At 41.9% G+C, this 14,793-nt stretch overlaps 1 protein-coding gene across 18 annotated transcripts in view; it reads left to right on the top strand.

Annotated features, from left to right (window-relative positions):
- Positions 1-14,793, top strand: part of STARD13 (StAR related lipid transfer domain containing 13) — a 489,330-nt gene that overhangs the window by 433,209 nt on the left and 41,328 nt on the right. For all 18 annotated transcript variants that reach the window (XM_070520504.1, XM_070520503.1, XM_070520506.1 and 15 more), the window contains one exon: positions 121-202. In XM_070520504.1, coding sequence (XP_070376605.1) covers positions 121-202 — 82 coding nt within the window. The remainder of the gene's footprint in view (positions 1-120; positions 203-14,793) is intronic.

The raw sequence follows: 14,793 nt of genomic DNA, 5'->3' as shown, positions 1-14,793 counted from the left end.
GTTATTGAGGAGTACTGCTGTTAAGATCAGTCATGTGTACAGAAACGTGGTGACCTGAAGATGCTGATGCCCGTTCAGATAAAACATAAACCCCTTTGTTTCTCTCTGTCTCTCTTTCAGATTCCCAATTTCCCATCAACATTGTGGCTGTCAAGAACGATCATGATTTTCTTGAAAAGGACCTTGTAGAACCTCTTTGCAGGTAAATCATGTGAAGTATTTTTATTTCTTTCAGTTGGAAAGAAAGTCTCAAGTAGGTATCACTAGATTGAGGGGCGGGTTCAACAATTGGTAAGTATTTCTTGAGAGCCTACTATGTGCCTAGCATGGGTCCAGGTTCTAAGCATACACTGGTGAGCATGATTAGTCCCTGGTTTCGTGGAGCTTAAATCCTAGTAGGAGGCTTCAGACAATAGATTAGGAAAAAGAAAGAGAGAGTGAGAGAAAGAAAGAGAGAGAGAAAGGGAGAGGGAGATGTTATCTTAGAGAGTGTTAAATGCTATGAAAATAGTAAAACAAGATGAGGCTATAGACGGTGCTTAGGGTGTGGGTGGGTGAGTAGGAGGCAGCAGGTGGGCCACAGCGTGAACGGTCAGGGAAGGACCTGGAAAACTCCATGAGTATGTTAAACTTGGCTGCAGTTTTTGGAAAGTCGAGTGATTACATCAGCAAACTGGAATATGTAAGCTCAAGTAATCATATTGGCAACCTGGAATATTTGAGCCTTTGCAACGTGGTAGATGATATAAGGAAACAAAGATGTATATATGAATAGCTCCCTCCCCTCGAAGAATTTATAGTCTGGTTGGAGAAATCTAGTTGAAGAAATGAAGCATGAATACATGAACAAGTAAGTAACAATTATAATTTGGATAATAAAAAAGATGCCAATGACAGTTGTTAGCTCAGGTGCCAATCTTTAAAAAAAAAAAAAGACGCCAATGTAATCAATATCCCTGAACAATTAAATGCATGTGAAAGGTTGTATGTGTCTGTAGGAATTTGAAGTTTCCTAACCAAAGCCCTGGAGAGAGGTCAGAGCTGGAGATAAATATTAGTTGCAGGAGGTGAGTCATTTTTCCAAGGCCACACAGTTAGTTATGGGCTGAACTGACCTTAAAACTCAGTACTGATAACTTGCAGTCTAATCTTCTTTCTAGCACTTTCTGTGTTTGACATAGAAAAGATGGCAATTTAAGAGGAAAGTAACGATGAGCAAAACTTTTGTCAAGATAAGAGAGAGGAATGTATGTTAGAGTGGTGTGTAAATAATCTTAGGCTTCCTGAATCTTCAGACATATATATTTTTGCGTTCACAAGCTGATCACTCTATGGTAGTTCCTATATGAAGAGAAAATAGATTTGAGTTAAGCCATGATCTGTGAACGTTCAAGGAAAAAGCAGGACTGTGAGCTGGCTTGAGTGGGTAGAGGAGCAAAGAACTCTTCCAATCGCAAATTACATGCACAGGCTATTTGGACTAGAAAACACACAAGCACGAAATGCCATTTGTGAGCGGTTGTGAGACGAATGGATGGTTTGGTTGTGAGTCTTTAAAGGTCATGAATTGGAAAAGCAGTGTTTTCTCTTCAGCATGTCTGAAGCACATCGCAAGCGGAGGCCACTGTCTCCTCATGAGCATTTATCCGGCTCAGAACTGTTCATCCAGAACCTTGTCCTGAGTTTTCCTTCTTAGTTTCAACCCAGGGTATTTTTACTAGTTGGCATATTTTTCAAAAGAAATAATGTTTGCATTTTAATTGTGTTATATTACATTATCTTTTTTCCCAATTGTATTTTTTAAATTTATGTTTTCTTTCGATCAAAGCATCTTGTATGTATAAAGTAAAATTCACTATTTTCAGTGTACAGTTCTTTGAGTTTTGACAAAGGCCTACAGTCGTGTAACCACCGCCACAGCCGATATATAGAACAGCTCCATCACTCCCCAAATTCCCTGGTTCCCCTTTGTCATCAACCTCTACCCCTACTCCCAGCCCCTGGCCACCACTGATCTGGTTTCTGTACCTATTGTTTTGCCTTTTCCAGAATGCCATATAAATGAAATCAAAGAGTATGCAGCTTTTTCAGTCTAGCTTCATTTCACTTAATGCACTTAAGACTCATCCATATCGTTGTATGTATCAGTCAATACAATTGCTGAGTAGCATTCCATTGTATGGCTATATTACAGTTTGCCTATCCATTCACCAATTAAAGGACATTTGTGTTGTCACCAGTTTGGATGGTTATAAAGCCACTAGAAACATTCATATTCAAATTTTTCTATGAGCATGAGGTTTCATTTCTTTTGGGTAAAAATCCTAGAAATGGGATTATGGGGTTCATATAATAAGTATGTTTTAATTTTAAAAGAAATCACCAAACTTTCCCAAAGTGACCGTATCATTTTGTATTCCCACCAACAATATATGAGAGTTCTAGTTGTTCCACATCTTTGTTAGCACTTGGTATTGTCAGATTTTTTTTGTTTTGTTTTGCTTTTAACCATTCTAATAGGTGTCTAGTGTTATCTAGCTTTATGGGCCCAGCTTTAAATCTCAAACATGTGGGGTGGTAAATCATTATCTACTCACTGCTGCATGTGATCTGAGATGCCCTGACTAAGTTCTGGACTTGTCCATCAGAGTCTACCCTTTTTAAAACAATATCTCTCAAGGGGCCAGCCCTGTGACGTAGTGGTGAAGTTGGCGCACTCTGCTTTGGTGGCCCAGGGCTCATGGGTTCGGATTCTGGGTGCAGACCTAGGCCCACTCATCAAGCCATGCTGTGGCAGCATCCCACATAAAATAGAGGAACATTGGCACAGTTGTTAGCTCAGTGACAATCTTCCTCACCAAAAAAAGAAAAAATCTTTCAGACATATTATAGATATGAGCCAGTATAATTAATGGGAAATCATTTAGAGATATAAAGTTCTGAATGATAATACTAATGTCAGCCAGAAAAATCAGAAGCCCTCTGTTGTAGAGCCCATGACCCATCTCTGATACAGCCCTTGGCAGGATCCATACAGACGTACCCCAAGAGACATTAGTCTGCAAACACGGGGAAGAAGCGCAGCAATGCCAGACACCGCAGTGCTCTTGGTGAAGGCCCAGCTTGTGTAAAATGGTTAGAGTGGCAGGAGGTTGTTATAATTGGAATAATTCTTAGGACAGCTAAGTCTCCAAAAATATTATGAAGTCAGAAAAGTGTTCGGCTGGAGGTGTGTGAGCTGAGATGCTCGGAGCTCAGGAGCGGGTGGGGTGGGGGAACAGAGGGCAAAGGTCGTCACAGCGTGGATGGCTGGATCAAGGGAAGCAGGCAAAGTAGGTAGCAGATATGAAGGGAGCTTGGTTAAAGGGAATGCGAATGGAGTTTCTCTCCCTTTGTTTCGAGTTCCACCAAGACGCAGATTTCCCACGTTCCAAATAGGGGAAAGCGGGCACAAGGAAGACTCGCAGCCTGAGGGGAATGACAGCACATTTAAAACTTTGAGATTGATGAGTGGTTAATTAGACGCTCACCCACTCACACGGTGTGTAATGATTGATGCCTGGAGAGCAGTAAGGAGTTGTGAATTTATTCCTTTTCTTCCTCGTGCACTGCAGACACCCTGATAGAGCTGGTCTCATGTTTTATTTTTAAAGCTTTGTGGCCTATCCATTTCTCATGCATATTTGAAATGCTGAGCCAACGCGGAATCGTAAAGAGAACCGTAGCCAGAGGGCAGGTAGCTTCTGCCAAGTCGACAAATGAAGACGAGATTGCTGAAGGTCTCCTGCAAATGTTGCCCACAAGAATTTTACTCACCTTTGGTTTCCCGGAAGTGTGTCTCCTGTGTGGACAGACAGTTAATGTCCTAGGTCCAGAATTACACTTGGGGAGTTGTTGAACAGGGTTAACTTTCTGGTTGGCTTGGAAAAATATATTGTGTGGAGGATGTTGATGGCAGGGAGGGCCATGTGGATGTGTAGCTCTCGTTGTTATGTCTCAGAAACCAGACAGGTTGACTGTTTTTGCTGAAGGTGTGACCATCCAGGATGGTGACCTCTTGTAGCCTTTGTTTCCCAGCTCTCACAGCACCAGCATACAGTAGCTGCTCTGTACATACTCGTTTCTGCAAGTCAGGGTAGTACTGTTTCCACTATTTTAGCGACCACAATTATAATTCTGTTTTGATGTTTTTTGACTAGATTCTTAATTGAAAAATGTTTTCCCCTATGAGTAATGAAAAGCTAATTGCAAATTTAAGAACCTATATGAGGTCGTTGAAACTGTGTCAGAATGTAGGCTGAGGCAAGGTGTCAAAATAGCTTGCAAAAGTTTGTCACCTTTGGGGCTGGCCCCATGGCCGAGTGGTTAAGTTTGCGCGCTCCGCTGCAGGCGGCCCAGTGCTTCGTTAGTTCGAATCCTGGGCGCGGACATGGCACTGCTTATCAGACCACGCTGAGGCAGCGTCCCCCATGCCACAACTAGAAGAACCCACAACGAAGAATACACAACTATGTACCGGGGGGCTTTGGGGAGAAAAAGGAAAAAATAAAAAAAATCTAAAAAAAAAAAAAAGTTTGTCACCTTTAAGGCAAATTGCGGCAAATCAGAGCTCCTGAATGAGATTTTTAAGTCATATGTTCTGTTAGCATTTGGGTTTGCAGGACTGGCTCAGGCTGCTAACAGAGGGCCTGATGCCCAAGGTGATCTCTGAGTTTCTAGTGGAATATTAGGCCAGTAAACCATCTGCATAGCTTATATCGTTAATAAATACTAGTTAAATACAGCATGTATAAAACAGAGTATTCACCTTGTTCAGCACTGTTTTGTGGAGATGTGGCATTGATTAGGGTGATACAGTGCTTCTAGCACTGCCCTTTATATTTAAAAGGATAAGTATAATGACAGTGATTTTCATATAAGGTGGGGGAGGAGGTCGGGGGGAGTGCTGACAAAAATGATACCTAAAATTTTCCTCTGCACACAAAGGCACATATTTGATTTGAGTATGTTAAATAACGTTGATAATATTAAATAATGGTAGTCTTCATGGATATTGATAATAGATTTTAAATATTTTTCCATTTAGAATATTTATCACAGAAAATGTACAGTATTATATATATTGTTATGCCATATAACAATTTGTGACAATTAACTGGACTGAAACCTTCAACAAATCATTGGGAGAAGGATGTAGATGGGATGGTAGATGATAATCATGGTCCCTTCCACCTTTAAAATTCTGAGACTATAAATAAATACAAATCCCAAGAAGCAGTGATTCTGTCTCTGTCAGACACATACAAGGTGTTCACTATATGTACCAAATATTACTCTAAGCATTTTACAAATATTTACTTATTAATTCTTATAACAATCCTATAAAGTAGGCTCTAACATCATTCCCATTTTACAGATAAGGAAACTGAGGCAAAGAGATGTAGAATAATTTGCCCACTCACAGCTAGTGAGTGACAGAGCTGGGATTCAAAGCCAGACAGGCCGCTTCTGGAGTTTCCAAAGAGAGCTGAGGTGTTTTTGTGAAATGCGATTTGAGGTACTTTCCTTTGAAGGTTACTTACCTTTGAAGGCAGTTCTTCCAGAGATGTGTATGTTGCCTTGAGAGTTTCTGAATTTGACTTAGAAGTCCCAAAGACAGAAATTCTGGTTGCTTTTGCACCTTATGCTTCATGGAACTCAACCAATTACTATCAGGAGAGCCACAGTACCTCGTCCTTCGTTCTTCAGCTCCCTTCATCGAGGCTGTCTCTGGAGGCCTCTCCTTGCTACAGGACAAGTAAGACAGAATCCTCACTCTGAGATCTCAGGCCGGGGAGTAGTTCTCCGCCCGGAGGGGTGGAGCATTCTGCCTCCTTCTTGACATCAGGGGATGTTTTTGCTTCTCGCACTGGGGTGAGGCTGCTGGCCTCTGGTGGGTGGAAGCCATGGATGCTGCTACACCTCCTACGATGGACAAGGCAGCCCCCACAACAAAGGATCATCTGGCCCCAAAGGCCAGTTGTGCCAGGGTTGAGAAATGAGTAAATTATGATTTACTTGGACAAACGGTATAATCGCTGTCAGTACAGATGCAGGATAGCTAAGGGGGAAAGGGTTTCAGAGAGGGCTTCCTGGAAACTGACCCTACGAGGCCAGCATGAAGGACCCAGACAAGAATACATGAAATTTTGATGCAGCTATTTTAAACTTTTAGCTTTTTTTTAAAATTAAATTAATATGCAGGAAATGTATCTTCATCCCCACCCCCACCTCCCACTATGAACCTCTCCCCAAGGTAGCCTATATAGTATGGTAGAGACCTGGCATACAGACACGTATAGACACGGTAGGGTCAAAGATAGGAGATTTCACATATATATGTATATGTGTGTATATATGTGTATTAATTTGTGTGAAAAACATTGATCTTTTATGTACCTTTTCCAACCAGCTACTCAAAATAACTTTTATATGCCTAAACTTTCAGGAAGAATACATAAGAAACTAAAAATAGGAAAAAAATTGAGGGAAGAAAAAGGAGTTTATATATTTAATGTCATGCACTTCTATATATCTATATTATATATTTTTTTAGGTATTTTTATTGCATTGTTAAGTACATAACAAAGGTTTTAAGAATGCCTCGCTTTGGCGAATAAATAATAGATCACAGTGGCTGACATTTAGTGAGCGTTTACCAGCTGTTTAGTAGTATACTAAGCTCCTTACATTGATCTCGTTTAATTCTCCGAAGAATCTATGAATACCAGGTGTTATTATTATTGTGGTTGTTCAGAAGCAAGAGTAACCAGACTCCTGGTTTGAGTGGCTGGGTGGTGGTGACACCTTTCTCTGAGGCAGGGAACAGCTGCGGGGAGGCAGTCAGGTCTGGCCAGATTCTGGGGAGGGGAAGGTGTGATGAGCTGAGGCGCCTGGGGGGCCGACACTGTGCGGCTGAGGGTACACATCTGGAGCGGGACAGGGGCCTCAGCTGGATGACAAAGATGTGAAATCCTCTGCATCTGAAGGTATGACAGTCCTGAGAGTGAGTGAGGTCACCCAGGGACAGCAGAGACAGCCAAGAGAGTGAAAGAGAAGAGGACCAAGACTGACCCCTGGGAGACCCACTTCTAAGGGGCAGGCAGGCAAGGAGCTGAGACCCTCCGCGGTGCGTCTGGGAGTGAGTGCCCCATCCCAGCCGCTTACCTCCAGACCGGTTTTGCTCTGCTTTCAATTTCTGAACCCCTCTCAGAGATCTCAGGTTGTGACCCTTGTTTCAACTTGGACTAGTTCTCACTAGAGAAATTATCTGGATTAGATGCAATTATTGTAAACAGTTAAAAAACTAAGGACACCCCATCTGACTTTTCCAGTACAGGCATGTGTGAATTTAAAATTTGTCTGAAATTCCAGAAACTAAAGAAGCCCAAGACAACCTGGACATTTTTTTAGTTCTTCATCCTTGGGCCACTGTGACCGTTGTCCTTTACTGACTTGCCAATGGAGCTTACACTCTTCCTTGACCTTTAGAGCAGACAACTTATTTAAAATTATTTTCTGGGGATGTAATGTACAGCATGATGCCTATAGCTAACAATACTGTATTGCATATGTGACAGTTGCTAAGAGAGTAGATCTTAGAAGTTTTCATCATAAGAAAAGAAATTTGTGGGGCCGGCCTGGTGGCAGATGGTTAAGTGCACATGCTTCACTTTGGCAGCCCAGGGTTCATGGGTTCGGATGCCACATGCTGTGGCAGTGTCCCACGTACAAAATAGAGGAAGATTGGCAACGGATGTTAGCTCAGGGCCAATCTTCCTCACCAAAAAAAAATTGTAACTATGTGTGGCAATGGATGTTAACTAAACTTACTGTGGTGATCATTTCACAATATGTACATATATCAAATCATTATATTGCGCACCTAAAACTTATACAATGTTATGTGTCAATTATATCTCAATAAAAAGATTCTTTTCTTATACAAATCACACAGTTCCACACCTTTGTCCTCTACCCCTCTGACAGTGTACACACGCTTCATTTTCTTTGGACAGCTGGATCTGCCAGTGCTTGACTCTTTTTCTTCCACACCTCAGCTAATAGTTGTTTGTGGGTTTATGGGCTGGGAGAGAGAGGTCAGAATTTCTGCTGCAGCATGCCCGCTTGGTAGGAGCGCAGCCAGAGTGGAAAGCTCAGTAGAGCAGAGGCATGGCCTTCTGGCTTTGCAGTGGCATAGTGACAGCCACTTGTGGACTTCTGATTACACTCTTTTTCCCCCAGACATCATACAGCCCCCTTGCTGGAGGGCCTGTGATTTTCGAAAGGCCCCTCCCTCTCTGAGTACACACCAGAGTTGTCTGTTGGGCATGCTCTCCACCCTGCTCTGCGGGGTCTCTTCTGTGAACTTGGCGGTGGGGAGACCTTCCCATGCTCCGCTCCCACCCACACAGGAGGAGCCGCTGCTCCCTGGCGCTCGCCTGTGAGCCCTGGGTCAGGAAGGTGTCTTTGGTGACTTGTTTCTGAATGTCTTTGGGAGCCACGCCCAGAACGCTCCTCAGCAGACGGACAGGGCCAGACACCTTCAGTCCCCGCCACGTGAGAGGAGGGTGAGAAGTTCAGGCTGCCGGCTCAGATCAGAACGGCATGTTAGAGGGGAATTTGTACCTCCACTTGTTATTTGGCAGGAGTATTAGAAATAACACAGGAAACTGGCCACTAAATCAATCTGGGAGACTCATGACCAATCTAACGTCTGGCAGTTTAAATGTAAAATAAGAATCAAAATGTGAGGAAGCCGAGGGTTCCATTGCTTTCCTATCCGTCTATAGACAGAGGCCCTTCTGTATCTCCTGGGCCTGCGACAGGCCCAGGCCACCCTCCCTGTCGTCCTCAGATGGTCCAGCATCCACCCTGCCCACAAACCCCCAGCCCTCCCAGCAAGCACCGTGCCTTTCCTTGTTCTTCTGCGCGGCCTAGCCCCTCAGTCCGGCCCTCCTGGCCGCCCTTTGTCCCCTCTCTCGGGTTCTCCCTCCTGTGCTCCAGGCAGTCTGTGCCCAGCTGGATTTTACACTGACTACAGTCTCACTCCGGGTGTGGTTAGCTGGGGATGCAGGGAACTTTCTACCAGTTTCCAAGTGCTCAGTAGTAGGGAGTGCATCTCATTCAGTGGTATATCACGGGTGCTAGATGCTTCCTGGGCTTGTGCCAAGCAGCAATTCAATAAATGTTGGTTAAATTGAACTGGAACCCAGAAGAAAATAACCTGTCAGTTCACGAATTATCTTATTGTTTCTACATGTTAGAGAATATTATGTGATGATAAATTAGTCATTTTCTCCTCAAAATACCCTAAGTCTGTCTCCTTAGCTAGACTTGTTAAGAGGATACGGGCCCACTTGCTTCTCAGCCCTCTACACTCAGGCTTCTTGGAAACTGCCCTCGCCAACTGCTAACTCCAAAAGGCGTATTTTAGGTTTTCATATCACTTATTCTTTCTTAAATATTTGATAGAACTAACCAGCTGCTCCTCCCTCCTTTCCATTATTGCTTGTTCTGTGGCTTCTAGGAAACCGCCTTCAGCTTTTCTTGTTGACCTCTTACATCTGTGACTGTACCTTCCCCGTGCCTGGCTCCTCCTTGGCCCATGCCTTAAACACTTAAGTTGCCAGGGTTCTGAATTCTCCCTGGATGATTGGCTTTGTTGTTAGGTATCTTCTACGTATCTCCTGTATATGCTGATCATTCCCAAGTGGTCTGGATATCACAAGGGCCCCTAAAATTTAACACATCCAAACATGAGCTCATTATGTTCCCCATATCCTAGCTCCCTACCAACTTCTCTATTTCACTGTTTTCTGTGTTTAATGGCACATTCACAAAAGCCTGAAATCTGGAAGGCATCCTCTATTTCTCCCCCTCCACAGCTTCCACATCAATGACCGAGTCTTCTGCTCTCACTCCATTTCTTCATCTCTGTGCCCTCTCTCACCTAAACTATTGCAAACATCTCCTAACTGTTCTTCAGTTCATTCTCCATCCTGCCACCAGTTATGTTTCTAACATGCAATCTAATTACCTCACTCTCCTGTCTAATATCCTTCAATAGCTCCCCATTGCCCACAGATTGCTCCTAACATCTTTATCTTGGTCCTTCATGATCTAGTCCCTGCCTATCCCTCCAGACACTCCTACTCACATGCTCGCAATTCCTAGACTAAAGCATACTATCTAATGCTTGTTTGCTTTGCCTGTAACTCCTCTAGCCTGGTCAGCAAATTTCTCTTAGTCCTTCATAGCCTTGCTCAAATATTACCTCCTCTGGGAGGTTTTGTCCTTATGTGCTCAGGAAAGGAGTCGCTTCTTCTCTTATTCATCATATTTTTATCCCGCACAGGACTGTGAGATCCTCAAGGGCAGGGTCCACATCCTGTTCACCTCTGCATCCCCAGCACCTAGCCTCATTCCTAGAACATAGCACACACTGTCAGATGAACGAATCTCAGCTTCTTCTCTTATTATTGACTTTCCATTCGAACCTCAAGTTTCACTCTTAAAACGAGACTTCTGATTATTTCCCCTTTACTAATATGTTAACCTTTCTTAAGGTTTCTGAAGATAGCAGTGGAAATTAACAGGTTCTGGTAGCAGTGTCATTGTGGACATTTCTTCTGAAAGGATCAAACTGCTTTGCTTGTGTTAACATATAAATCCAGTTTGCTCAAAAGCACAAAGTGGACAGTCTGCATCATGTGTCATGGATTTTCTCTTTCTATGGAAAAAAAAGGAGAAGAGAGGAAACTACCATTTATTGACTAGCCTGTACTAGGTACATGACATATGCTCTCATTTTCCAGGCCCTCCTAAAATTCTTCTTGGGTAGGTGGGAGCAGAGACATCACTGGCAGGAAGAAGTCCAGCTCTGCTGCTAACTAACGCCTGGCTCCCTAGAGCAAGTGTTCCTCTCGGATCCTTGTTCTCCTCATCTGAAAATAAAACAGTCAGACCAAATGGCCCCTAGAGTCTGCCAAGCTCTAATGTTTCCTTAGCAAACATTTACTGAGTGGATTTGCTCTGAGCCAGCGCCTGGGCTGGGCATTAGGGATGCAAATAAGCTGCGGCTCTCAGCCTGTCATATTCAGCGGGGGAGAATCATTCTGTTATTCCGACTATACAGGTTCTATCACAACTACTTTAAGTCATTCACTCATTGGACCCATATAGACAAAGTACATTCAGTTAAAAAGGAAAAACCTGCAGAGACTATCATGTATACAGTTTCCTGCTAGGCCTTATGCGGATTAGAAGAATAAAGTATGGTTCCTGCCTCAAAAGAGGCTCTAATCTACGGGAAGATGCACTGTTCATGCAGCAAATAAAATAAATTTTATAGTCAAATTGTTATTCAGGCAGGAATAATTTTCCAGGCAACCAGTGTTAGACCAATTCAGATTATGTGAAGGGTTTTATATTACTCATCATTAAGTTAGATGTAAGCAAATACCGATGCTAAATATTTGTCCAGAGTGCAGATGGGTTTCACTCATGCAGAATTTCACAGTGCTTTGATAAGGTGCTCTGAATATTTCTGTCATGTGACATGTTCTTTTACCTGAGGCAGCCAGTCCTTAAACAGGTGTTTACCTCTCTCTGGAATACATGTTTCATCTATTTTGCATCCTTGCAGAGTCTAGCCATTGTTCTTTTATCTTGTGCAAGATAAATCACAGGCTGATGCTACACCATGCTGGGAATGCCTACCTAGTTTCGGACCACTATACAGAGTATTTTCTCTCTTTGTCTTTTTTTTCCATCTTAACAAGTCAACTATTTCTTTTTTTTCCCCAGCTTTCTTGAGATATATTGACAAATAAAATTGTAAAATATTTAAAGTGTGCAATATGATGGTTTGATAAACACATACATTGTGAAAGGAAGAGTTGAACGGTTGCGTGTATGATCTTTCAAATTGTACCCAGAATTTCTAAGATGTCTTCAATGGTGATAATGTTGTAGACAAGAATGAGAATTAATGAGCAGGTAGACTGAGAGCAAAAGAAATGCAGATCACTTTGCGTCAGTAATTTCGAAGTCCAAGAAATAAAATGATTTTTTAAATTAATGAAACAGAGACTATGTCTTTAAAATAATAATAATCTTTACTTTTTAGAGCTGTTTTAGGTTCACAGAAAAATTCAGCACAAAGTACAGAGGGTTCCCCTATACTCCCTGTACTGACACATATGTAGCCACCTCCATCATCAACATCCCACACCAAAATGGTACTTGACAATCAATGAACCTACATTGATACATCATTATCACCCAAAGTCCATAGTTTGCATTAGGATTCAGTCTTGGTCTTATACATTGTATGGATTTTGAAAAATATATAATAACATGTATCCACCATTATAATAGCATACACAACAGTTTCACTGCCCGAAGAATCCTCTGTGCTCTGACTATGTATCCCTCTTTGCTTCCTAATCCCTGGCAAACACTGATCTTTTTAATGTCTCCGTGGTTTTGCCTCTTCTAGAATGTCGTATAGTTGAAGTCACAGTATGTGCCTTCTCAGATTGGCTTCTTTCTCTTAGTAATATGCATTTAAACTTCCTCCGTGTCTTTTCATGGCTTGATGGCTCACATCTTTTTAGCACTGAATAATATTCCGTTGTCTGGATGTACCACAGTTTGTTTATCCATTCACCTACTGAAGGACATCTTGGTTGCTTCCAAGTTTTCACAAGTATGAATAAAGTTGCTATAAACATTCCTGTGCAGGTTTATGGCAGTAAGAAACTGCCAAACCATCTTCCAAAGTGGCTGTACCATTTTGCATTCTGACCAGCAATGAATGAGAGTTCCTGTTGCTCCACATCCTTGCCAGCATTTGGTGTTGTCAGTGTTTTAGATGTTTGTCGTTCTAATAGGTGTGTTCTAATGGATATCACATGGTTGTTTTAATTGGCAATTCTATAATGACATATGATGTTGCGCATCTTTTCGTATGCTTGTTTGCCAGCTGTGTATCTTCTTTGGTAAGGTGTCTATTTGGATCTTTTGCCTAATTTTAATTGAGTTGTTTTCTTATTGTTGAGTTTTAAAAGTTCTTTGTATATTTTATCCTTTTTTGTCCTTTATCAGATATGTTTTTGGCAAATATTTTCTCCAAATCTGCGGCTTGTCTTCTCATAGACTTGACGATGTCTTTCGCAGAGCAGAAGTTTTTATTTTTAATGAAGTCCAGTGTATCAGTTATTTCTTTCATAGATTGTGTCTTTGGTGTTGTATCTAAAAAGTCATCACAAAACCTGAGGTCATCTAGATTTTCTCTTATGTTATCTTCTGGGAGATTTATGACTTTGTGTTTACATTTGGGTCTAGGATCCATTTCGAGTTAATTTTGGGGAAGGGTATAAGATCTGTGTCTAGACTGATTGTTTTGCATGTAGATGTGCATTTGTGTCAACACCATTTCTTGAAAGACTATCTGTTCTCCATTGTATTGCCTTTGCTCTTTTGTCGCAGATCTGTTGACTATATTTGTGTGGGTTATTTCTGGGCTCTCTATTTTGTTCCATTGATCTGTCTGTTCTTTCACCAATATTACACAGTCTCAACTACTGTAGCTTTATAATAAGTCTTGAAGTTGGGTAGTGTCAATCCTCCAACTTTGTTTTTTTGCTTCAGTATTATATTGGCTATTCTGGGTCTTTTGCCTCGCCATATAAACTTTAGAATCAGTTCGTTGTCTTGTAATTTTTTGTTTAAAACTGAACATTTTAGACGTTGTAATGTGGCAACTCTCAAAATCAGGTCCTCAAGGTTTGTTGTTGTTGCTGTTTGTTAAGTGACTTTTATTCAACTAATTCTCTAAAGTATAAGTCCTTTGTTGTATATTACCACTGAAGTCTCTACTTGATTCGCTTAGTGGTCAGCAAGTGATTGGACAGAGATTTCCTCAAATGCCTTGAACCACTGTATCTCCCAGCCTTTGCCAAGGGGCTCTTTGTGCATACTGGGCTACAGTTTCAATGCTCCAGCAGGAAGTTGGTAACTCTGCTTTAGCCTTTACTTCTTACTTGTGCAGATCACCAAGGTGGGACAGAGGTGAGAAATTAGGCCCTTTTCAGGCCTTTCCTGGGTATGCACACAGTTCTGCATATGTGCTTGTCCTCCTAGCTTCCTGAGACTGTGTCAGAACTTTTCTAAGTCCCCGATGGACATCTCATTCCCGCAGCTACTCCTTTTATTCCTTGTGGTTAACATTTCCTTTGGCCCAACTTTTATCACCATTTCAGGTAGCTACGTTGTTAAATAACTGCCACTGATTATTTTTGACAAACACCCTGAGAAAAAGCTATTCTCGGTGATGAGCTCAGAATCAAGTTAAATAAAGATAAGCCCTGTGAATGGGGGCATTCAGGGAATTGCCAGACAGCTCAGATAATGACAATTCTTTAATAATGGAACTTTTGGGGAGCTCAAACCCATTCTGTCCTCTCCAGTGGCTGGTAGGCTGCCAGTTTTCACAGCTACTTTGTGATGCTGTTGTTTTTCAAAGCTCCTGGGGCAAGGAACATAGGAATAGGGCAAGTTCAAATGCCACAAAGTTCGCTGTTCTTACATAGATTCAACCATTTTTCTTAAATAAACAGTACTTGGATTGTTATACGCTTTTATTAATTTCCAGAGTTCTTAAAAAGTGGATTTTGACAATTTTTTCCAGAATTCTTGTTGCTTTTATGGAGGCGTTTTGGAGATCTTTACTCCACCATTCCCGCTGAC

This window comes from Equus asinus, chromosome 11, assembly GCF_041296235.1.
Source record: "Equus asinus isolate D_3611 breed Donkey chromosome 11, EquAss-T2T_v2, whole genome shotgun sequence".
NCBI lineage: Eukaryota > Metazoa > Chordata > Mammalia > Perissodactyla > Equidae > Equus > Equus asinus.
This window is presented reverse-complemented; position numbering and strand designations above follow the sequence as displayed.